Source organism: Mirounga leonina, unplaced genomic scaffold, assembly GCF_011800145.1.
Source record: "Mirounga leonina isolate KUSES-001 unplaced genomic scaffold, KU_Mleo_1.0 Mir_154, whole genome shotgun sequence".
NCBI classification, from domain to species: Eukaryota; Metazoa; Chordata; class Mammalia; order Carnivora; family Phocidae; genus Mirounga; species Mirounga leonina.
In genome coordinates this window covers 52,574,432-52,598,971 of record NW_023270389.1, presented here as the reverse complement: position 1 = coordinate 52,598,971, position 24,540 = coordinate 52,574,432, and the positions used below count along the sequence as shown (strand labels likewise).

General features: G+C 37.5%; 2 protein-coding genes across 2 annotated transcripts in view; one reads left to right on the top strand and one right to left on the bottom strand.

Moving 5' to 3' along the window:
* ANKRD45 (ankyrin repeat domain 45) overlaps nucleotides 1-24,141 on the bottom strand; it is a 45,463-nt gene extending 21,322 nt beyond the window's left edge. Inside the window, exons 1-2 of the mRNA XM_035010782.1 lie at nucleotides 23,799-24,141; nucleotides 6,724-6,891 (exon numbers count right to left, since the gene is read on the bottom strand). Coding sequence (XP_034866673.1) covers nucleotides 6,724-6,891; nucleotides 23,799-24,141 — 511 coding nt within the window. The remainder of the gene's footprint in view (nucleotides 1-6,723; nucleotides 6,892-23,798) is intronic.
* TEX50 (testis expressed 50) lies at nucleotides 403-1,855 on the top strand. The gene is made up of 2 exons (XM_035010783.1): nucleotides 403-726; nucleotides 1,646-1,855. Exons 1-2 carry the CDS (start codon nucleotides 403-405, stop codon nucleotides 1,853-1,855), a joined length of 534 nt encoding a protein of 177 aa, XP_034866674.1.
* Nucleotides 24,142-24,540: the final 399 nt, after the last annotated feature.

Genomic DNA, 24,540 nt, shown 5'->3' with positions numbered 1-24,540 from the left:
GAAGGAAGGAAGGAAGGAAGGAAGGAAGGAAGGAAGGAAGGAAGGAAGGAAGGAAGGAAAGAAAGAAAGAAAGAAAGAAAGAAAGAAAGAAAGAAAGAAAGAAAGAAAGAAAGAAAGAAAGAAAGAAAGAAAGAAGGAAAGAAAGAAAGAAAGAAAGAAGGAAAGAAAGAGAAAGAAAAGAACCCAGTAATTGGCTAGGTGACACCTTTTAGTTCTAATGTGGTCCTTTATGACATCACTGAATTTATCCTGAATCACTATGACTGATGATGTTATAATGATCATCAGTGTATATTGTGCTGACAATGCTTTCAGTGGAGCACCATATTAACTGATCCCAGAGTGATTCTGCTCTGTGACCAATTTTTTGGCTATAGATTTTTTTTTCCCCAGTTGAGAAAGATGTCCATTCAAGGACTATCCCTAACTTTTTCTCTGTTGTTTATCTGCTTCTTTAGGGAGAGCTTCTGCATTTGTGATGGAACTCTCTGGACAAAGGTTGGATGGGAGATTTTTCCAGAAGAAATGCATTATCTGCAAGTTAAGCCTTCTCCATCTCACTGCCTACCTTACCCTCTGGACAAACTATGCTGCAGTTTTGCTAATATGGATATATTTCAGGGTTCTTTACATCTCATTTATATTTTAGTACAAGCTCTCTTTTTAATCCTGTCTGTTTTATCTGTGCATTACCTGTGGATGAAATGGAAAAAACACCAAAAAAAGGTGAATTAGTGATGCAAATAGGAATAGTTATAAATACCATAGACTTTAAAACATAAGATTATCAGCTTCTTTGAAGGAAAGTACCATGTCTTATTCCTCTTTGTAACATGTCCTTGCCCCCACCACTCACCCCTAAACATGTAGTACAGTGTCTTGCACATACTTGGGGCTCAACAATGTGTACTGAATTAGAAAGCCCTTAAAATAATCTAGTTCATCCTCTCTCTTTCAAGTTACAAAATAGATCAGGAAAGTAGTGAGCTACAGTGAGTAGAATGGGTAGGAGATGAAGTTATCTGTCTGGGCCCATAGGTAAGTCATTCAATCTTTCTTAGCTGTCTCATCCATAAATGAAGTATCTGGACAAAGATCTGTAAAGTCCCTTCCAGATCTATCTAAGAAAGCTAAGTATGTCAAAGTTGTCATGTATTTTTTTCTTTTTTAAATAGACTATAAACTAATTTCTAAGGTTAGGATAATTTTCTGGGAAATGGTGCTCTTAAACTAATTTCCTACTTTGCCAATGGCACTGTATTTTGAGGTAATCTTAAAAGCTCACTGACCTTCACAACAATGAGATATTTATAAAATTACTAGGATTTGACTGCATTATACATGGAGGCTGCTTAGTAAAGGAAAACATTTTACTAATATTCAAGTAATTTCTTTCAGCAGAATGCTCTAACCATAAAAAGCACATATTAAATGCTTGCTGATGGTGATAATGATCACTATAATCTTATAATCATATACAAAAGAGCATTTCTTCTGCACTTAACACCTTTTATAGTAACCTTTCTTTTGTATAGATACATAATGGGTAGTGTTTAGAGTTTAAGTGTACATATCCAGAAAACAAATGTAATCTGAACTACAGTAAGAAAAAAATCTATAATATCATCTGTCTTTCTTCTTTTAGCTGAAAAAACCAGCCTCCTCAGATACATTTGGTAAGGACCTAGAAAATCAGTCCATCTATGACATTGACCAAATACTCTGCCGGCTGGTGGCCACAACATCAATGATGACCAAATACCTGAATCAGATGTCCCATCATCCTCCAGCTAAGAAAGTCAAGCACCGAAAACTAAAGAGGAAGAGGAGTGAAGAAGGAGCCAGAGGATACTAGACCTATCTGTATGCAAATGTAGTTCAATCCCATATGGAGATTACACAAGAAATCTGTTGAGACAACTCATGCAAGGATAAAAATGGTTCTTTGAGAGCCCTTGTAATTTGTTTTTGTCACATACTTTACTGAATCTTTCCAAAGAAGTATGGGTTGAAAAATTACTTCTATTCAACTAAAAAGGCATCCATATTTACTAGAGTACCAAGAAAAAGATTGTATATAATCACTTCTTCATGTTTGTTTTTTTTTCTTTTTAGTGTGTTAGATTACTAATCATTAATCAATATGTAAAACAGAATCTTGATTTAGTGTTTCAATAAATCTCTGATTTAAATAATATTTGTGGGGTGCCTGGGTGGCTCAGTTGGTTAAGCGTCTGACTCTTAATCTCAGCTCAGGTCTTGATCTCAGGGTCATGAGTTCAAGCCCCACGTTCGCTCCACCTTGGGCATGGAGACTACTTTAAATAAATTAATTAATAATAAATAAATAAATAAAATTAATTTGTGATTTTTCTTACTTTCCTGAGTAGATTTTTTGGTCACACAGAAACTTTTAATTTCCCATCTCAGATTGCTAAAATAGTATGGAAATATTAAGAAACATAATAATTTTTTAAAGTATAAATTTTTCCATTTTCATTATGACAAATGATTAAGCATCAACATTTCTAAAATTTCAGGCTTTGGTTGATAAGATACCTCAGTTTTTAGAAAATATTCCGGACTTTTGTTGATCAGCCACCTCAATTTTTATAAGTATGGTTACCAGATTTTCCAAACAAATTGGGAGCCCTATCTGAGACTAGGACAGAAGATTTGATTTCAAACATACAGAAAGGGCGCCTGGGTGGCTCAGTTGGTTAAGCGACTGCCTTCGGCTCAGGTCATGATCCTGGAGTCCCGGGATCGAGTCCCACATCAGGCTCCCTGCTCGGCAGGGAGTCTGCCTCTCCCTGACCCTCCCCCCTCTCATATGCTCTCTCTCATTCTCTCTCACACAAATAAATAAATAAAATCTTTAAAAAAAAATAAAAATAAAAAATAAAACATACAGAAAAACATGCCAGTTCTGTAATACACCTCCCATCAATATAAGGGAGAAAAAAAACTTTTAAAAAACAATTCTTAAAAAAAAAAAACAATTCTTGAAACAATGAGTAAGACTCTATAGTCTTTACAAGTAATAGAATAGTGCCTGCTCAGGTTATTATGGATTATTAAAAGTTTATGAGCCCAGTTTCCAGACTCCTCCTTACTTCCATTCTCCCTTAGCACAACCCTACACTTAATCTCCAAAAATGTCTCTTCCATCCTTTCAGAGTTCTGACCTGTCAACCAGTTCCCTCTAACAGAACAATTGATACAAATTTCTTTGAATGAAAACTCTTGAAAAGTCTCCAAACCTTGAAAATCCAAAGCAATTGCTCTCTAAGAGTGGAATTTTCTACTGTATGGAGGAGAATCTTTTTGGGTGGGCTTTAGAGTAGACAGGCTTTAACAGGATGCCTGGAGGCCAGCAAAGGGGGAGTTATGGCCAATTATTGGGAAAGTTAGAGAACCTGTCCTGACAGCACTCCAAAACAAGCCACATGAAGCTGATCAAACCAGACAGGCCCAAGGCAAAGAAGGCTGGAAACCGTGATGACATAAGCAAGAAAATGTACAAAACTTTGCTCCCAAGAAATCCCCTCCCCAAGTAATGAATATTCCACCCCCTAGTTAACAACTGTCAATAAAAGATAGAGACCCCAAACCAGGGCATTCAGCTCTCTCTCAAGCTCACCTGCTCTCACATCTTGAGAGCGTATTCTTACTTTAATAAACTCTCCTACTTGCACCACTCAATCTTTGTGTCTGGTCTGCCCATGAATTCCTTCTAGTGAGGAGACCAAAAGCCTTCAGTGACATCCTGGGGATGGGCTGGGCAGAGGCCTCCGGGCCCAGGGGGGTCTCCCCAGTCCAGCTGGCAACATAGGGAGTCCTCAACCCCTTAAACTTCTCCAGGTGACTCATACTCTAATCACTAGAACAAGAAATAGTAGTGGTTTAAACTCTCATTAAGTCTGAATTAAACAAATGTTAAATGTTTTGTTGAATAGTTTGTGTTTCTGACATTCCCCAGCTACATTACCATGAAGCTCCAATCCTTACAATTCCATCGCTGATCTGAAAACAGGATACTCGTTTATATAGTATTGTAGTCTTCTTTTATCTCAATTCTTAGGAAATGTTAAGTATAATTCCCCCAAGAATGTAAGGACCCAAACGAAACAGATGGATATTAGGAAGAAGAAAACAGCTGGAACTCCACACCCATAAGTTCCAAACTGTTTCTTTTCAGAAAAGTTACATTTAAATTTGTCCCTGGTTTGTGTTTTGTTTTGTTTTTAAGTACCATGGGTCATTCTTCAAAAATGGATTTTAAATTATACAATGTGAATTTCAGCTACAATAACTTCATGGGAGATTGCTTAAATTCTTTGCTATTTGTTTTCTTTTTACTTACAGATCTCACCATGAAATTGAAGCTATTCTTAGAAATATTGCCCCTAGAAAACATTTAGTACAAGTGGATAATTATCTGCAAAATAATCCGCAAAATATAACTCATCTTTTTCTTTCCAAATGTGCTACTTTCCCTCAATTTCCTTATTTCTATTCTCCCAGTCCCCCTCTCATGTTACTGATAAGCAAGTTCCTTACTGCTGCCAGATGACTCTTCCTAAATATCACTTTCATCCTCTTCCTTTTCTACATAAAACTTTCAGTGGCTCCCAGTTGCAACAGAAATGAAATGAAAACACCTTAACCTGGCATTTCAGGGTATTATCTGGCTGTAATAAAAATTAGCATTTTTCAAGTGCTAATCACACACCAGGCCTTGTGGGAAGTGCTTTATATCATCTCACAACTGCCAAGAGGTAGGATCTATTATTGGTCCCTTTTCTGGAAAATAAAACTAAGGTATAAAGAATTTAAGTACCTTGTCCGAGGTCACATAGGTTTCAAACGGAGACACCAGCATATAAACTCCAGCAATTTGATTCAAAAGCCTATGTACTTTCTCTTTTATGATTCCACCTGTGCTGTAGCCCGCATTTGCAAATTACAACTTGCTATTCTGGTAAGGCAATCTCGTCACTGTCCCTCAATATGCCACTTTCAACCCCAGCCCTCAGGCTGTGCTCACACCCTGTCCCCTTCTAATGTATTAAAATCCCACCCATTCTCCAAGGCCCAGTTCAACTCCAACATGCTCCAACTTCACGTTCTCTGACCACCCCATAGCATGGACCACCTCCTCTGCTGATTTTAACCCTTATTCATAGGCTTTCTGATGTTATTTATGTCTATAGCTTATCATCCCCCACCTAACCAATGTCCAGAGGGCAGGAACAACCAGTTGTACCTGCAACAATGCTATACTCATAGTGGGCATTTAATAAATGCTTGCTGAAAAGCACAAATGCAAGAGAACTATGCAAAATGAATGCCATGAACTTCACAAGTACTAGTTTTTTAACCAATGTGTGTACACATACATAATTACACAGGTATTATCTCCCTGGAATCCCTAAGCTATCTTCTACAGGGCTGTGGAAATGAATGTAGCAAAATATCACTAAAACTCAAAATAGCACATAGCTTTTTGACTTTTGATTGCAGCTTTAACATACATGCAGAAAAGTGCAAAAATTACAAATGTACAGCACAATAAATTTTCACAAATGAACACATCATGGAACCAGCAACCAGATCAAGAAAAAAAAGTTACACCCTAGAAATTCCCCTCATGCGAGAAAGGTAACTGCTATTCTAACTTCTAACACTATAGATTAATTTTGCCTGAAAAGTCATTTTAAATTATTATAACTGTATCTACCTGGGAAAGCAAATATATGACTCAAATACACCATTAAAAAAAAAAGAAAAGAAATGGTCCACTCTGCCTAAGTCTCTCAGAAAATGGCCCTGAACATATATCATACATACGTTCTTATGGAAAATTACTGGTGAAATTGTTACAAATTAGTCAATCAACTAACTTCCAATATGTAGAGTTTCTATTAAGTACAATGTTTGAGATCAATAGCAAAATAGGAAAAAAAAAAAAGTGGATTTCACACACTATCACCAGCTATGATTACATGTACAAATAAAACTTGATAAAAGGTGAAAATGGTAATCATCTCTTGCTTTGTTGATGGTATAACCTATAACTCATAGGGGGAAAAAAATCCATCACTCAGTCCTTTTCTACTGTCACCAGCTAGATCCCAAGACCCGACCTTTACTACCCACCTGCTTGCGCGCACCAACCTCTGTCCCATATTTTTTTTTTCCTTAAGCACTTATTTCCCGCTTATCTCTTAATTCAGGAAATGGAAACCGAAACCACCCCTTACACAATAGCAACTGCCCTGAGACCTCCAGCCAGCCCAGACTGCCCAGACTACCCAGACCAGTTTGAGCACAGATGGGCCATCGGGTGACCTCTAGAATAACCCACAACTATCTTTATCTCACTCTAATACTGAAATCTCCACCCAAGGAGGACCCAAGCCTCATTTACATAACATACAATGTATGTATAGGCATGTTTCCTTAAGGCGCATGGGGGGCCTTATGCTCGCCTGTACAATGACAAGGATCCCCTTTTTAAATATCCTAACCCTAAATAAAAGGAACCCATGCACCCTTGCTTGGGGAGTCATAGCTTTGGAAGTTACCCTCCATGATCTCCTTATTTGCTGCCAATAAAGTTTACTTTGTGAGAAAACTCACCTAGGGTAGGTTCTGTGACTTACCAAGGAGTGAACGCTCGTTAATTTGGTTACACTACTACCCTGTAGGCCTCCTTACCTGCCCAGTCCAGGAATTCAACGCACTCGGTCTGGGAATACCGAGCAGCAACATCTCGTGCTCTTTCTTCCCGGAAGTTCAGCGCTTCTATATCAACATCCAACTCCACCAGTGCTTTCAAAGTTTCCAAACGACCCCAGGCTGCGGCACAGTGTAAGAGTGTGTAACCTAACCAAGAGAATGAAGATGGTCAGGTCAAACAGAATACATTGTTTCAGGCTGTTTTATTGAACAGAAGATCATAATGACGATCAAGTCTTGAACAATTACTGTGAGGTAGGCACTATTCTAAGTACTTTATATATAGTACACTCATTTAGTTCATAAAAACCCCATGAGGTCAGAACTATTATAATCCCCAGATAAGGAAACTGAGGTCCAGAGAAGACAGAAACTGAGGTCCAGAAACTTGCCCAAGGAACACAGCCAGTAAATGATGGATGCAAGATACCAACACAGGTAGCCTGAAGTCTGAGCTCTTCAACATCTTCTAAGGAAGACAGCAACCTCCCTAGAAGTAATCTATTTTGGAACACAATTGGACCCACGACTCTAGTCCAAGGGATTTTCAGCAAACTCTAATTACACTAACATTATTGTTAATGCAATCATAGGAATTATGACAACTGTGTATGCCTTTGGTTTGGAAATTAATCATTTCAATTAAAACTGAAATCATGACCCACCAAATTAGGAAGTTGTTTTTTAGACTTGCTGAGGCAACTACTATGAGGGTGAAAAACAAGGGAGGCATCATTAAAATTTTTTTACACTAATCAAGTCAAAAGTTCCTTGTTTTAACTTACCCACAGGATGTATTTGTGACTCATTTAACTGGCCGAAGAGGCTTGTACTGCTACTACAAGAAGAATTGAGCAAAAGAATGAATAGATGTGTTGACTCTATCATGTATCGGGCACTTTATGTACTACAACTGGACTCAACCCCTTCAAGAACCTTATGAAGTCAGTATTGTTAACCCCATTAAAAGATAGAAAGGACAGTGAAGGTCAGAGAGGCCAGACCTTGCCCAAGGCCACACTGGTAGCAAATAGCCAAAGCAGATTCAAACCCAGGTCTGTTGCCAAATAAAGGGTTTGTAAGGAGTAGGAAATGGCACCTAAATGCTTGTCACTAAGTAGAGTAGGGAAAAAGAGAAAAGTGATTCCTCTGCTTCCTTCCAGAAACCTCTCCCTGGCTCCCTACTTGCCACATTCCCACAATCCCAGGTCTGTTTTACATCAAGTTGTAAACTACCTTTGTCTTGAGGAAATCATAACCTGAAGGGAATCAGAAGGAACATCAAGTGATCCACTCCAGGATCAGCCAAAATTGGAATTACCTCTCCTCCTTGGCCCAACTTTTTTTTCTTAACATCACAACAAATGAGAAATTTCAAAAATGAAAAGATAGAGACTAGCCCAAGAATCTCATTGTGCCTTTATCCTCTATAAAAAAAGAGAGAAATACCCTGATACCACCCTCGTTGTTCTTGCCTTCTGCCTGAAGACAGAAGTCTTCAATCAGCCAAAAGGTCCAGGGCCCCTGATTTGCTGTGGAGGGAGACACTGTCTACAGACAAGACACTGCTCACGCGAGCAAGAGGCCATTCCAAATGAGATGTTCTGGCTCCTTATATTGCTTTTCTCAAGGCTGAAGTTACATGCCACTGGTAACACCTAATTTTTTTTTCCTATTTAATATACATAGCTTAAAAACAATAAAACAAGATTTCTAAACAGAGGCTTTTAACAAAAAATTACATGTTTTTAAAACACCTTTACATGTTTTTTCCCCTTGTTGGGATGGTCTGTTTTCTAGAGGAAACACACAGATCCTTGTAATACATTAACCCCATTGTCTTCCCAGAAGAAGAAAAACAATTAAATAAGATGATTTCAAAAACATCCAGAAGAGAAAGGGGTTTTCCTAATGTCCTCCCATAATGTTGGCAATGAGCATTGGATCCCAGGAGAGGGATACAGAGGGCCACACGTTAGAAATTCCAGTAGGAAGAAAGGTACCCTAAATGGAACTGGGAAGGACTGGGGTTAATTCTGAGAGAAAAAATAATCTCTTTGTGGGGGACTACTGGTTACTAAATACAGAATGATTCAACTAAGCAGGTAATTCATAGGAGGCAAAAGATCAGACAGGAAAAGGAATCTTTTCCTCTATGTAGGCAATGTTCTATGTGCTTTACAGCTATGAACTCACTACCATCCTATGAAGCAGGCACCAGCTTGTTCTCATTTATAGATAAGAAAACAAAAGCACAGAGAAGACAAGTACTTTTCTCAGGGTTGCTATACGTTAATGAAGGTATATGGTGAGGTCAAAGTCCAAGAACAGGGATGATGAGTCAAAAACAAATAATAGGCCAGGGAGCAAAATACTCACCTATCTAGAATATTTCTCACAACCCACCTACCACGCCAGTACCAGATTCTTTGAATTCCCTAAATCATGTTCCATGCCTCTGCAACTTTGCATATGCTGGGGTTTTTTCTACCTGAAATAATCACAGGAATGGAATAAAATAATTCTAGTATAAATTTAATGTTTACTTAGTATTAATACTAGTATTTTATAAAATGGAGTGCAGAATTCACTTTTTTAATTAGTGAAACTATTTAATACATTTTAATGTTAATACATTTATGAAAATGTATAAACATAAGATACCAAAAAAGCATAAGTATGAAATAGAAATGCTAAGTATATATTTTCATTCTACTAGCAATATAAATTGTCAGATAAAACTAACAAAAATTGGGATGCCTCGGTGGCTCAGTTGGTTAAGCATCTGCCTTCAGCTTGGGTCATGATCCCAGGGTCCTGGGATCCAGTCCCGCATCGGGCTCCTTGCTCAGTGGGAAGCCTGCTTCTCCCTCTGCTGGCCGCTCCCCCTGCTTGTGCTCTCTCTCTCTGACAAATAAATAAATAAAATCTTTTTTAAAAAGCTAACAAAAATTAAGGATAAAAAAACAAACACTATAAAAATAAAGAAATGTAATTAATCATGAAAATTTCAAATGAAACATTATTTGATTTTTCTAAGTGTGTCAATGGTATCACCAAGATATTTTTGTACAAATTTTTTTAGCTACTGAAGTTTTTCTCACTCAACATTAGTTAGAAGTGGTTATAAACTGGGCACCTGGGTGGCTCAGTTGGTTAAGTGACTGCCTTCAGCTCAGGTCATGATCCCAGGGTCCTGGGATCGAGTCCCACATCGGGCTCCCTGCTCTGCAGGGACCCTGCTTCTCCCTCTGCCTCTGCCTGCCACTCCCCTGCTTGTGCTCTCTCTCTCTGTGTGTCAAATAAATAAATGAATAAAATCTTAAAAAAAAAAAAAAAGAAGTGGTTATAAACTAACATCAAGTATTTTCTTTCTTTTTTTTAAGATTTTATTTATTTATTTGAGAGAGAGAGCATGAGAGCAGGGTGAGGACAGAGGAAGAAGTAGACCCCCCACTAAGCAGGGAGTCTGATGCGGGGCTGGATCCCTGGATTCTGAGATCATGACCTGAGCCGAAGGCAGACGCTTAATGGACTGAGCCACCCAGGCATCCCAACAGCAAGTATTTTCCTTCAAATTATCTCACTTCTAATTTGAAAAGAGAGAGATCTCTGAACAGTTTTTTGCTTTTTTGCAAACACTGAAATCTTTTTATTAGGAGTAAGCTATAGGGGGCGCCTGGGTGGCTTAGTTGGTTAAACGTCCAACTCTTGATTTTGGCTCAGGTCATGATCTTGGGGTTGTGAGATCGAGCCCCACGTCATGGAGCTTGTTTAAGATTCTCTGTCTCCCTCTGCCCCCCCTCGCTCTTTCTCTCTCTCTCTAAATTTAAAAAAAAAAAAAAGAGTAAGCTGTAATTTTTTCCGCAGAGAAAACTTGGCTGGTTCATATTTGTTTTTTTTAGTCTTTTCACGTACAGAGATTCCATTTCAGTTTTCTGATCAATTTCAAAACCATGAGATTCACATTTTACTTAGTTGGGAAGTTTTTGGACTCAAATTATTCTTATAACAGAAATTTTACAAAACCACAATGTAGATCATCTAAATCTGTAAACTTCAGTTTGACTTTTTGTATACATTGAGCAATTAAATCATTACTATTGTTCTCAATTCATAAGTAACTCAGATTTCATTTTTTAGATATCAAATAAAACTATTAGACCTATAAAAAGACCAGTATTTCAGTTACCTAAAATAGTGAGCAAGTATACCAGAATATGAGCAATATTGTGACACTAAAATCGGACACTGCGATTACTATACTGTCCGCCATGCCCTATCCCTCAACTCTCCTTTGTCTGGTAAACTCTTGGTCATTCTTCAGGATTCAATAGAAATATTGCCTCCTCTATAAAACCTTCCCTGACCATGTCCAATACTTCCAGGTAAAGTTGACTTATCTCCCCTCTAAGCTATTTCATACTTTATTCCACCATACAGTGATTATTTACATAGCTGTTTTCTGCTAAACTATAAACTTGTCCAAGGCTGAATTCATTCATCTTTCTATCCCCCATTCCCAGCACAAGGTCTGGCTCTTCCACCACCCTTAATAAATGTTTGCTGGTTGCATGGGGAGACAAATTTTAAAATGGTAATTAGTTCTGGTCACACTTGTTTGAGTATGGTCAGGTTTAGTGACCAGAGCCCTGCCAGAACCAGAGGAGGTTCCATCATCAATAAACCGCCAACTGCAGAGACCTATCCTTGGCTCAAGAAGAAAACAAGGCACTTCCCAATAGACCAGAAGTCAGGAGAACAGAGAGCTGAGACTATCAGAACTGTTTCATTCTCCTCCTTCTTTTGGATTAAGTGTCCAATTCTCCAGTATTTAATAAGAAAGGAAATCGTGAAAGCAAACATGATTCATCAATCACCTTGAAAACCATTTTCTTTCTTTTCCACTTCTGAGTATCATCCACAAATAAATGGCATACATCTTCTTACTTTATAGAGACATCTATACTGCAGTCCTTCAACTAAAAGTCTTTTAATTCGAGGCCAATGACTTGTTATGCTCCAATACATCATCAGTGTTCACATATACACACACAATGAATATTATTCACCCTTTTAAAAAAAAGAAGGAAGGGCGCCTGGGTGGCTCAGATGGTTAAGCGTCTGCCTTCGGCTCAGGTCATGATCCCAGGGTCCTGGGATCGAGTCCCACATCGGGCTCCCGGCTCAGCGGGGAGCCTGCTTCTCCCTCTGACCCTCTCCCCTCTCATGCTGTTTCTCTCTCGCTCGTTCTCTAAAAAATAAATAAAATCTTTAAAAAAAAGAAGGAAATCCTGCCATTGCAACAACTTGGATGAACCTGAAGGACACTATGTTAAGTGAAATAAGACAGAGAAACCCAAATACTGCACAGTATCACATATATGTGGAATCTAAAAACAAAAAGAAAAAAAAAAAAAAAAGTTGATCTCATAGAAATAGAGTAGAACAGTGCTTGCCAGGGACTGAGAGGTGGAGAAAATAGGAAGAGGCCGGTCAAAGGGTACAAACTTTCAGTTATACGATGAATAAGGCCTGAATAATAAAGTCCATATATGAAAAACCCACAACTAATATCATTCTCAATGGGAAAAAAATAGGGCTTTTCCTCTATGGTCAGGAATAAGACAGGGATGTCTATTTTCACCACTGTTATTCAACATAATACTGGAAATCCTAGCCACAGCAATCAGACAACAAAAAGAAATGGAAGGCATCCAAATTGGCACAAAAGAAGCCAAACTTACACTATTTGCAGATGACATGATACTCTATATAGAAAACCCAAAAGACTCCACCAAAAAAATTGCTAGAACTGACACACGAATTCCATAAAGTCACAGGATAGAAAAACAACATACAGAAATTTGTAGCATATCTATACACCATTAATGAAGCAGCAGAAAAAGAAATGAAGGAATCAATCCCATTTGCAATTGTACCAAAAACTATAAGATACTTAGGAATAAACCTAACCAAAGAGGTGAAAGACCAGTACTCTGAAAATTATAAAACACTAATGAAAGAGATGAAGATGAAATACACAGAAATGGGAAAACATTCCATGCTAATGGATTAGAAGAACAAATATTGTTAAAATGTCTATACTACCCAAAGTGATCTACACATTTAATGCAATCCCTATCAAAATACCAACAGCATTTTTCACAGAGCTAGAACAACCAACCCTAAAATTTGTATGGAACCATGAAAGACCCCGAATAGCCAAAGCAACCTTGAAAAAGGAAAGCAAAGCTGGAGGCATCACGATTCTGGAGTTCAGGTTATATTACAAAGCTGCAGTGATCAAAACAGTATGGTACTGGCACAAAAATCAACACATAGATAAATAAAACAGAACAGAAAACCCAGAAACAAACCCACACTATATGGTCAATTAATTTTTTGACAGTACAGGAATGAATATTCAAGGAGAAAAGACAGTCTTTTCAACAAATGGTGCTAGGAAAACTGGACAGCAACATGCAAAAGAATGAAAACTGGACCACTTTCTTACACTATACACAGATATTAAAATTACCAATCTAACGAGTGAGTAGTGATAGCTCATTGTTTAAATTTGCATTTTTAATAGTGAAGTTGATATTTTATATACTTATTGGCCATAAGCATTTCTCTTCCATGAATTAACTGCTTGTTCCTATCCTTTTTCTATTTTTCTATTGGGTTCAATTATTCTTATTGATTAGTAGATGGTCTTAAGCAGATATGTCCTTTGTGGGTTGAAAAGATATTACAAACATCCTCTTGTAGTCTGTGTGTTACCTTGTCACTGTGTTTATAGTATCTTTTGTATATAATTTTAAATTTATATATATAAAATATATGTATCTTTTCTTTTAATGGTTTTGTTATTACTTCTTGTTTTAAGATATTGAGTGACATCTCAAGAATATAACAATCCTCCTCTATCTTTCACAAAGTTTGAAACTTTTTCTTTTCATATTCATATCTTGCATAAACCTGTAATTGATTTTTGTGCATGGTACAATACAGGTATCTAATTTAACTTTTTTTCCAGATTAATAATCACTGTTCTCCACATATTAAATATTTCATCATTTCCCCACTGAAATTTAGGGTCAGCTTCTCAGTTTGTATTTTAAAAAAAACCTAATGTGATATTAACTAGATTGATAAATTAATTTGGATTTAAATTGCCATCTTGATGATACTTAATCTCACTGTGTAAAACATATACACAATTTGGGTCTTCTTTGATGTAACTCAATAAGGTTTTAAACTTTTTGCCATAAATGTCTTGCAATTCTTTTGTCAGATTTAGTCCTAATTTCTGTATGGTTTTGCTGTGAATAAGATTTGTATTTTTATTACCTTCCCTGATTGTTGATGGTATATTGAAAGCTCACCTGGGGTACTGATCTTATGTCCATATTCTTGCTAAATTACATTCTATTAGTACTAATAGTAGATTCCCTTGGATTTAAATCTATATCCCTATGAATAATGAGAGTTTTATTTCTTCCACTCAAATTCTTATACCCAGCAGTTTGCTGGTAAATGTTTACCACTAGTTCTCTGGGGAGAAATCCCTGATTTGTACCATTAGCAATTTCCATGATATATACTCCTAACATGGCCAACTTCAACCTACCAATGTGATGTCAACCAATTTACAAAACCCCTGAAATTTTAACAATCAGCTGGCAAGAGCTGGTAAAAGCCAGCTCCAGCACATACTGTGTTATGTCTCTTATTTATTTTTCTTATCTTAGTGCACTTGCTAGGACTGCCACCCTAGTCATTTTTTTTTTTTTTTGTTGGTTTTTTTTTTTTTCGGTTTTTTTTTTTTTTTTTTTTAGTATTTTATTTATTTATTTGCGAGAGAGAGAGAATGAGAGACCAAGAGCATGAGAGGGAGGAGGGTCAGAGGGAGAAGCAGACTCCCTGCCAAGCAGGGAGCCCGATGCGGGACTCGATCCCAGGACTCCGGGATCATGACCTGAGCCGAAGGCAGTCGCTTAACCAACTGAGCCACCCAGGCGCCCCGCCACCCTAGTCATTAATAAAAGCCATGATAGGGGCACCTGGGTGGCTTAGTCGTTAAGCGTCTACCTTCAGCTCAGGTCATGATCCCAGGGTCCTGGGATTGAGCCCAGCATCGGGCTCCCTGCTCAGCGGGGAGTCTGCTTCTCCCTCTCCCACTCCCTGCTTGTGTTCCCTCTCTCACTGTCTCTCTCTCTCTGTCAAATAAATAAATAAATAAATAAATAAATAAATAAATAAATAAATAAACAAAAGCCATGACAGGGATGCCTGGGTGGCTCAGTTGGTTAAGCGTCTGCCTTCAGCTCAGGTCATGATCCCAAGGTTCTGAGATCGAGTCCTGCACCGGGCTCCTTGCTCAGCAGGAGCCTGCTTCTCCCTCTGCCTGCTGCTCCCCCTGCTTGTGCTCGCTCTCTGACAAATAAATAAATAAAATCTTATTTTTTAAAAAAAGCCATGATAGTGAATATCATAGTCTTGTTTCTGACTTTATTTTTTTGAGAGATTTTACTTATTTGAGAGACAGAGATACTGACAGAGATAGTGACAGAGATGGCAACAGAGAGCACAAGCAAGGAAGAGAGGGAGAGGGGCTCCCTAATGAGCAGGAAGCAGGTAGCCCCACACGGGGCTCAATCCCAGGACCACTGGATCATGACCTGAGCCAAAGGCAGATGCTTAACTGACTGAGCCACCCAGGGGCCCCTTGTTTCTGACTTTAAAGAATGCTTCTAAGGATTCAATACTGAGGTGCCTGGGTGGCTGACGGTTAAGCGTCTGACTGTTGATCTCAGCTCAGGTCTTGATCTCAGGGTTGTGAGTCCAAGCCCCACATTGGGCTTCACGCCATACATACATACATACATACATACATACATACATAAATAAATAATAAAGATTCAATACTAGGTAAGTTTGCTTCAGGTTTTTGATAGAGAGCCTTAAAATTAAGGAAGGTTTCTTCTATTTCTATTTCCCTAAGAGCATTCATCATGGATGAGTGCAACATTTTTTTCAAAAGACTTCCTACATCTTTTGAAATTATCATGTGGTTTTGTTCATTCAAACTTTAATGTAGTAAATTATACTAATATTTTTTTCTAATGTTAAAATCAACCTCTCATTAATGGACTAAACCCAACCCAGTACATTACATTTTGTAATACACAATCTAGATTCAATTTGTTAATATTTTATTTAAGATGTTTGCATCTTTGTTATTAAATGAGATTGGCCTATAACTTTTCTTTCTACTACGGCCATTAAGCAGTTTTCCAACTCTCTTTTCCAATTCTCTGAACATTGTATAAGCCAGAGATTACCTTTTCCCTAAAAGTGCAGTAAATCTTACCTTTTAAAATGTCTGAGCCCAGAATTAGGTGGGGGTGGGGGAAAGAGGCCTATTTTTATTACTTATTCATTTTTTCAAAATAACCATGATCTAGTCAAGATTTCTATTTTTTTCTTGAATTAACTTTGGTAATTTATACTTTATAAGAAAATTGTCCATTTCATCCAAGTTTTCAAATGTATTGTCATAAAATTATTTATATTTTCTAATGATTTTTTTCTTCAAATTTTTATTTAAATTCTAGTTAGTTAATGTATAGCATAATATTGGTTTCAGGGGTGGAATTCAGTGATTCATCACTTACATATAATACCCAGTGCTCATTACAACAAGTACGCTCCTTAATACCCATCACCCATCTAGCCCATCGCCCACTCACCTCCCTCCAACAACCTTCAGTTTGTTTTCTATGGTTAAGAGTCTCTTATGGTTTGTTCCCTCTCTCTCTTTCTCCCCCTTCCCATTTGTTCATCTGTTTTGTTTCTTAAATTCCACATGAGTGAAATCATATGGTATTTGTGTTTCTCTGACTTATTTCACTAGCATAATACATCTAGCTCCATTCACATCATTGCAAATGGCAAGATTTCATCATTTTTGGTGGCTGAGTAATATTCCATTTTATACACACACACACACACACACACACACCACATCCTCTTTATCCATTCATCAGTTGATGAATGTAATGATTTTTTTTAAGACTTTATTTATTTGAGAGAGAAAGGGTGAAAGAGAGCATGAGAGGGGAGAGGGCCAGAGAGAGAGCAGACCCCCTGCTGAGCTGGGAGCACGATGCGAGACTCGATCCTGGGACTCCAGGATCATGACCTAAGCCGAAGGCACTTGCTCAACCAACTGAGCCACCCAGGTGCCCGATGTAATGATTTTTTAAGTCTTAGTTTTTCCTGTGTGTATGCTCCATCTTTTAAAATTGTAATTATTATTTATGCTCTCCACCTCTCTGATATTATCAAATATCAAAAATTATCAAATATTATCAAAGGTTTATCAATTCTGTCTTTTTCACTAAATTAGATTTTGGTTCGTTGATCCTCTCTTTTCTTTATTTTCAATGTCATTACTTCACTTCTACTTTTTTCCTATTTTTCTTCTACTTTCTTTCGATTACTCAGATTTGGGGAGTTTTCAACCATTATTTTTTTAATCAGCTCTCCTGCCCCTCCCTCTCCCTTTGCCTCTGAGACTCCCATAAAGCAAATATTGTTTTGCTTGCTAGTATCCTATTCTTTTTTTCTAACTCCTTGAGTTAAATGCCTTGCTTATAATTTTCAATGTTTCTTATATTCTAATATATATGTTAAACTAGAATTTTTTTTAAGATTATTTATTTATTTATTTGCCAGAGAGAGGGAGAGTACAAGCAGGGGGAGTGGCAGGCAGAGGGAGAAGCAAGCTCCTCGCTGAGCAAGGAGCCAGATGTGGGACTCAATCCCAGGATCCTGAGATCATGACCTGAGCTGAAGGCAGATGCTTAACCATCTGAGCCACCCAGGCACCCTAAACTAGAATTTTAATTTTAGTTTTAGTCCACAGGTCTGACATAGAGTGATCCTGTTGTCACTTAAATATTTCATAAGTTTTAGTGTATCTTCTCTGACCCAGAGATGACTGAAAGTGTGCTTTTGTTTCCAAAATTATACAGGATTTTCAGTTATCTTTTTGTTACTATTTTCTAATCTTATTTTATTGTGGTCAGAGAACAAAGACTACATGCTGTAGATCCTCTGATATTTGTTGAGACTTTATGGACTTACTTGTGATCCATTTTTTTAAATTCCATATGAACATGAAGAAAATGTATATTCCCTATTTGCTGGAGGTCATTTTTTTCTTTTATTTTCTAAAATGACCATGTAATATATTTGCAATCTGAAAAAAAAAAAAGTGACCAAATAAAAAGAGCTAATTAGATCATGACAGCAAAACTAAAAAAATCTTCAAAGGAAAGAGATAACAATATTATTATTAAGCAATTACTGTATATCAGCTTACTATGTGCCAACTACTATGATAAGATATTTATATTTACTATCTTATTTAATCCTTACAACATCCTTTAAGGAAAAAACAACTATTATTCCCATTTTTCAGATGAAGAAACAGAAGCACAAAAAGATTAGGTAATTTGCCCAAGTCATACAGCTAATTAAGAGTGAAGTCTGTGACGATGCCTGGGTGACAGCTGGTTAAGCATCTGACTCTTGATTTCAGCTCAGGTCATGATCTCAGGGTCATGAGATCGAATCCAGCAGTGGGTCCCTTGCTAAGTGTGGAGCCTGCTTAAGGTTCTCTCTCTCCAAGGGACAGAAGGTCTATTTGAACAAATTATAGCTGAGAACTTCCCTAATCTGGGGAAGGAAACAGGCATTCAAGTCCAGGAGGTACAGAGAACCCCCCTCAAAATCAATAAAAATAGGTCAAAACCTTGACATATAATAGTAAAGCTTGCATTCATGCATTTCAAAGATAAAGAGAATATCCTGAAAGCAGCTCGGAACATGAGGTCCTTAACCTACAAGGGTAGAAACATAAGGCTGGCAGGAGACCTGTGCCCAGGGACCTGCAGGCTAGAAAGGAATGGCATGACATATTCAATGTGCTAAACTGGAAAAATGTGCGGGCGGCCCAGAATTCTTTATCCAACAAGGTTGTCATTCAGAATGAAGGAGAGATAAAGAGGTTCCAGGACAAACAAAAACTAAAGGAATTTGTGAACATTAAACCAGCCCTGCAAGAAATATTAAAGGGGGTCCTTTCAGCGGAGGGAGAGCCCAAAATTAACAAAGACCAGAAAGGAACGCAAACAATCTACAGGAACAGTGACTTTACAGGTAACACAATGGCACTAACTTCATATCTTTCAATAATTATTCTGAATGTAAATGGAGTAAATGTTCTAATCAAAAGATATATGATATCAGAATGGATTAATAAAAAAAGACCCATCTTATATGCTGCTTACAAGAGACTCATGTTAGATCCAAAGACAGCTCCAAGTTGAAAGTGAGGGGGTAGAGAACCATTTATCATGCCAATGGACATCAAAAGAAAGCTGGAATAGCCATCCTTATATCAGACAAACTAGATTTTAAGCCAAAGACTGTAATAAGAAGGACACTATATCATAATAAAAGTGTCTATCTAACAGGAAGATCTAACAATTGTAAATATTTATGCCCCTAACTTGGGAGCAGCCAAATATATAAACCAATTAATAACAAAATTAAAGAAATTCATTGATAATAATACAATAATAGTAGGGGACTTCAACACCTCACTCTCAGCAATGGACAGATCATCTAAGCAGAAGATCAACAAGGAAACAAGGGCTTTGAATGACACACTGGACCAGATGGACTTAACAGATATATTCTGTTAAATATATTCAGAGCATTTCATCCTAAAGCAGTAGAATACATATTCTTGTCAAGTGCACATGGAACACTGTCCAGAATAGATCACATACTGAGTCACAAATCAGGTCTCAACCAGTATAAAAAGATTGAGATTATAACATGCAAATTTTCAGACCACAATACTTTAAAACTTGAAGTCAACCATAAGAAAAAATTTGGAAGGACCACAAATACATAGAGATTAAAGAGCATCCTACTAAAGAATGAATGGGTTAACCAGGATCCATGGAGGCAAATGAAAATGAAAATACGACAGTTCAGAACCTTTGGGATGTAACAAAGGTGGTCCTAAGAGAGAAATATATTGCAATACAGGCCTTTCTCAAAAAATAAGAAAAGCCTCAAATACACAACCTAACATTACACCCTAGATCTGGAAAAAGAACAGCAAATAAAGCCTAAATCCAGCAAGAGAAGAGAAATAATAAAGATTAGGGCAGAAATCAATGATATAGAAATAAAAACAATAGAACAGATCAACGAAATTAGGATCTGGTTCTTTGAAAGAATTAATAAGATCAATAAATTCCAGGGTGCCTGGATGGCTCAGTCAGTTAAGTGTCTGGCTTCAGCTCAGGTCATGATCCCACAGTCCTGGGATTGAGCCTTGCATTGGGGGGGGTCCCTGCTCAGCAGGGAGCCTGCTTCTCCCTCTCCCTCTGCCTCCTCCCCCTGTTCATGCTCTGTCTCTGTCTCTCTCTCTCTCTCTCAAATAAATAAAATCTTAAAAAAAAAAGAGCAATAAACTCCTAGCCAGACTTATCAAAAAGAAGAGAGAAAGGACCCAAATAAATAAAATCATGAATGAAAGAGGAGAGATCACAACCAACACCAAAGAAATACAAACAATTATAAGAGAATATTATAAGCAATCATATGCCAACAAATTAGGCAATCTGGAAAAATGGATGCATTCCTAGAAACATATAAACTACCAAAACTGAAACAGGAAGAAATAGAAAACCTGAACAGACCCATAACCAACAAAGAAACTGAATCAGTAATCAAAAATCTCCCAAGAAACAGGAGTCCAAGGCTGGATGGCTTCCCAGGCGAATTCTACTAAACACTGAAAGAATTAATACCTATTCTGAAACTGTTTCAAAAAACAGAAATGGAAGGAAAACTTCCAAACTCATTCTATGAGGCTAGCATTACTCTGATCCCAAAACCAGATAACGACCACACCAAAAAGGAGAATTACAGACCAATATCCCTGATGAACATGAATGCAAAAATTCTCACCAAGATACTAGCTAAAAAAAACATTAAAAGGATTATTCACCACGACCAAGTGGGATTTATTCCTGGGCTGCAAGGGTGGTTCAACATCTGCAAATCAATAAATGTGATACACCACATTAATAAAAGAAAGGACAAGAACCATATGATCCTCTCAAAAGATGCAGAAAAAAGCATTTGACAAAATACAGCATCCTTTTTTTCAGAAAAACTCTCCACAGCGTAGGGATAGAGGAAACATACCTCAATATCATAAAAGCCATATATGAAAAACCCACAGTGAATATCATCCTCAATGGGGAAAAACAGAGCTTTTTCCCCCAAGGTCAGGAACACGACAGGGATGTCTACTCCCACCAATACTGTTCAACATAGTACTAGAAGTCCTAGCCTCAGCAATTCAACAACAAAAAGAAATAAAAGGCATCCAAACTGGCAAAGATGAAGTCAAACTTTCACTCTTAGCAGACAACATGATACTCTATGTAGAAAACCCAAAAGATTCCAGCAAATAATTGCTAGAACTGACACCGGAATTCGGCAAAGTCGCAGGATATAAAATCAATGCACAGAAGTCAGTTGTATTTCTATATACTAACAATGAGGCAGAAGAAAGAGAAATCAAGGAATAGATCCCATTTACATTTTCACCAAAAACAATAAGATACCTAGGAATAAGCCTAAACAAAGAGGTAAAGGATCTGTACTCTGAAAACTACAGAACACTTATGAAAGAAATTGAGGAAGACACAAAGAAATGGGAAAACATTCCATGTTCATGGATTGGAAGAACAAATATTGTTAAAATGTCTATGCTACCCAAAACAATCTACACATTCCATGCAATCCCTATCAAAATACCAACAACATTTTTCACAGAGCTGGAACAAACAATCTTAAAATTTGTATGGAACCAGAAAAGACCCCAAATAGCCAAAGTAATGTTGAAAAAGAAAACCAAAGCTGCAGGCATCACAATTCTGGACTTTAAGCTGTATTACAAAGTTCTAATCATCAAGACAGTATGGTACTGGCACAAAAACAGACACATAGATCAATGGAACAGAATAGAGAACCCAGAAATGGACCCTCAACTCTATGGTCAATTAATCTCTGACAAAGCAGGAAAGAATATCCAATGGAAAAAAAAAAACAGTGTCTTCAACAAATGGTGTTGGGAAAATTGGACAGCCACATGCAGAAGAATGAAACTGGACCACTTTCTTACACCATACACAAAAATAAACTCTAAATGGATACCTAAATGGTAAATCCATCATAATCCTAGAGAACACAGGCAGCAACCTCTGTGACCTTGGCCACAGCAACTTCTTGCTAGACATGTTTCCAAAGGCAAGAGAAACAAAAGCAAAACTGAACTATTGGGACTTTATCAAGATAAAAAGCTTTTGCACAGCAAAGGAAACAGTCAACAAAACTAAAAGGCAACCTACAGAATGGGAGAAGATATTTGCAATGTATTATCAGACAAAGAGCTAGTATCCAAAATCTATAAAAAATGTATCACACTCAACACCCAAAAAACAAAAAATCCAGTCAAGAAATGGGCAGAAGACATGAACAGACATTTCTCCAGAGAAGACATACAATGGCCAACAGACACACAAAAAAATGTTCAACATCACTTGGCATCAGGAAAATACAAATCAAAACCACAATGAGATACCACCTCATACCAGTCAGAATGGCCAAAATTAACAAGTCAAGAAACGACAGATGTTGGCGAGGATGCAGAGAAAGGGAAACCCTTTTACACTGTTGGTGGGAATGCAAGCTGGTGTGGCTACTCTGGAAGAGTATGGAGGTTCTTCAAAAAGTTAAAATTAGAGCTACCCAGGACGCCTGGGTGGCTCAGTTGGTTAAGAGTGTGCCTTCAGCAGGTCATGATCTCAGGGTTCCTGGATGGAGCCCCATGTTGGGCTCCCTGCTCCATGGGGAGTCTGCTTCTCCTTCCGGCTCTCCCTCTCTCAATCTCTCTCTCTCTCTCTATCAAATAAATAAATAAAATCCTTAAAAAAATAGAGCTACCCTGTGACCCAGCAATTGCACTACTAGGTATTTATCCAAAGGATATAAACATAATGATTTGAAGGGGCACATGCACCCCAATGTTTATAGCAGCAATGCCCACAATAACCAAAATGTGGAAAGAGCACAGATGTCCATTGACAGACGAATAGGTAAAGAAGAGGTATATATATATATATATATATATATACCTTGGAATATATATATATATACACACACACACACACACACACACACACACACACACAGTGGAATATTACTCAGCCATCAAAAAGAATGAAATCTTGCCATTTGCAACGATGTGGATGGAACTAGAGTGTATTATGCTAAGTGAAATAAATCAGAGAAAGACAAATACCATATGATTTCACTCTTATGTGGAATTTAGGAAACAGAGGAACATAGGGGAAGGGAAGGAAAAATAAAATTAGATGAAAACAGAGAGGGAGGCAAAGCATAAGAGACTCTTAACTCTAGGAAACAAACAGGGTTGCTGGAGGGCAGGTGGGTGGGGGAATGGGGTAACTGGGTGATGGGCATTAAGGAGGGCATGTGATATAATGAGCACCGGGTGTTACATGCAACTGATGAATCACTAAATTCTACTTCTGAAACTAATAATATAGTATGTTAATTAAATTGAATTTAAATTAAAAAAAGATTCTCTCTCTCCCTCTGCCCCTCTCCCCACCCCCACTCACACATGCACATGCAGGCTCTCTTTCAAAAAAAAAAAAAAAAAACAGTGAAGTCTATGTACTTAACTACTATGCTATACTATATCAACATGTATACACATGCTCACACATTCATATGTATGTATACTATATATAATATATGCAAAATATAAAGCAGGCACATCAAATTTATCCAACTTTAGAGATGGTACATAGCATCTTTAGGTAGTCATAAGTAATATCAATGAGAGAAAAAAGACAAAATACCTCTGGTGGTTTTTTCATTCAGGTTCACACCATATTTTGCCAAAGCTCTAATCACATGACTTTGCCCAGCCATGCAAGCTGCATACAACAAATTTCTCCCAACGATGTCTTCTTCCAAGAGGAGCTGCATGGCCTGTTCATGATGAGGGTTCTCAGGATCCTCAAAAATCTTCTGCAAACCTTCTACATCCCCTGTGAGAGCAGGTTGTAAGAGAGGATTAAGAGTGGCTGTTTCCTCTGGTTCTTTCGCTTCTTCTTCATCTTCTTCTTCTTCATCGTCTTGCTGTGAGAAAAATACTGATTTTTCTGAACTCTCTGATTCTGGAGGTCCTTCTGGCTCCATTAACTCCCAAAATACCTGAAGCCAAGAAAAAGTAATAGTAATCTACTCAAACAAATCAGTATTTGTTTATCTGCTTATTTCATCAGTCAACTGACAATATAGATGGGATAAAAATACTTAACTGGTTGAAAATAATTATAAGACACTTACTTCATCCCGCAATCAATAAAGTTTATTGTGCACCTACTATAAATGAGCACACTGCCTGAATATATACTAAAATGCTGAATGTGTGATATAAACAATAAATTCAACAGGAACAGAAGAAGAAGCAGATCAATGTGGCTAGATTTATTAGGAAAAGATTGAAAAAGAATGCTAAAGAGATTCACCTGCCTAAACAAGGGTTCATGCTGGGGAAAAGTGAGAAATACAGAGGGATTACTGGAGCCAGATTAA

What these genes read in the sequence shown, in the direction of transcription:
- TEX50 (XM_035010783.1), top strand. Translation starts at nt 403, where the DNA reads ATGTCCATTCAAGGACTATCCCTAACTTTTTCTCTGTTGTTTATCTGC. An exon ending in GGAAAAAACACCAAAAAAAG is followed by an intron (nt 727 to 1,645) that starts GTGAATTAGTGA and finishes TTCTTCTTTTAG; the next exon opens with CTGAAAAAACCAGCCTCCTC.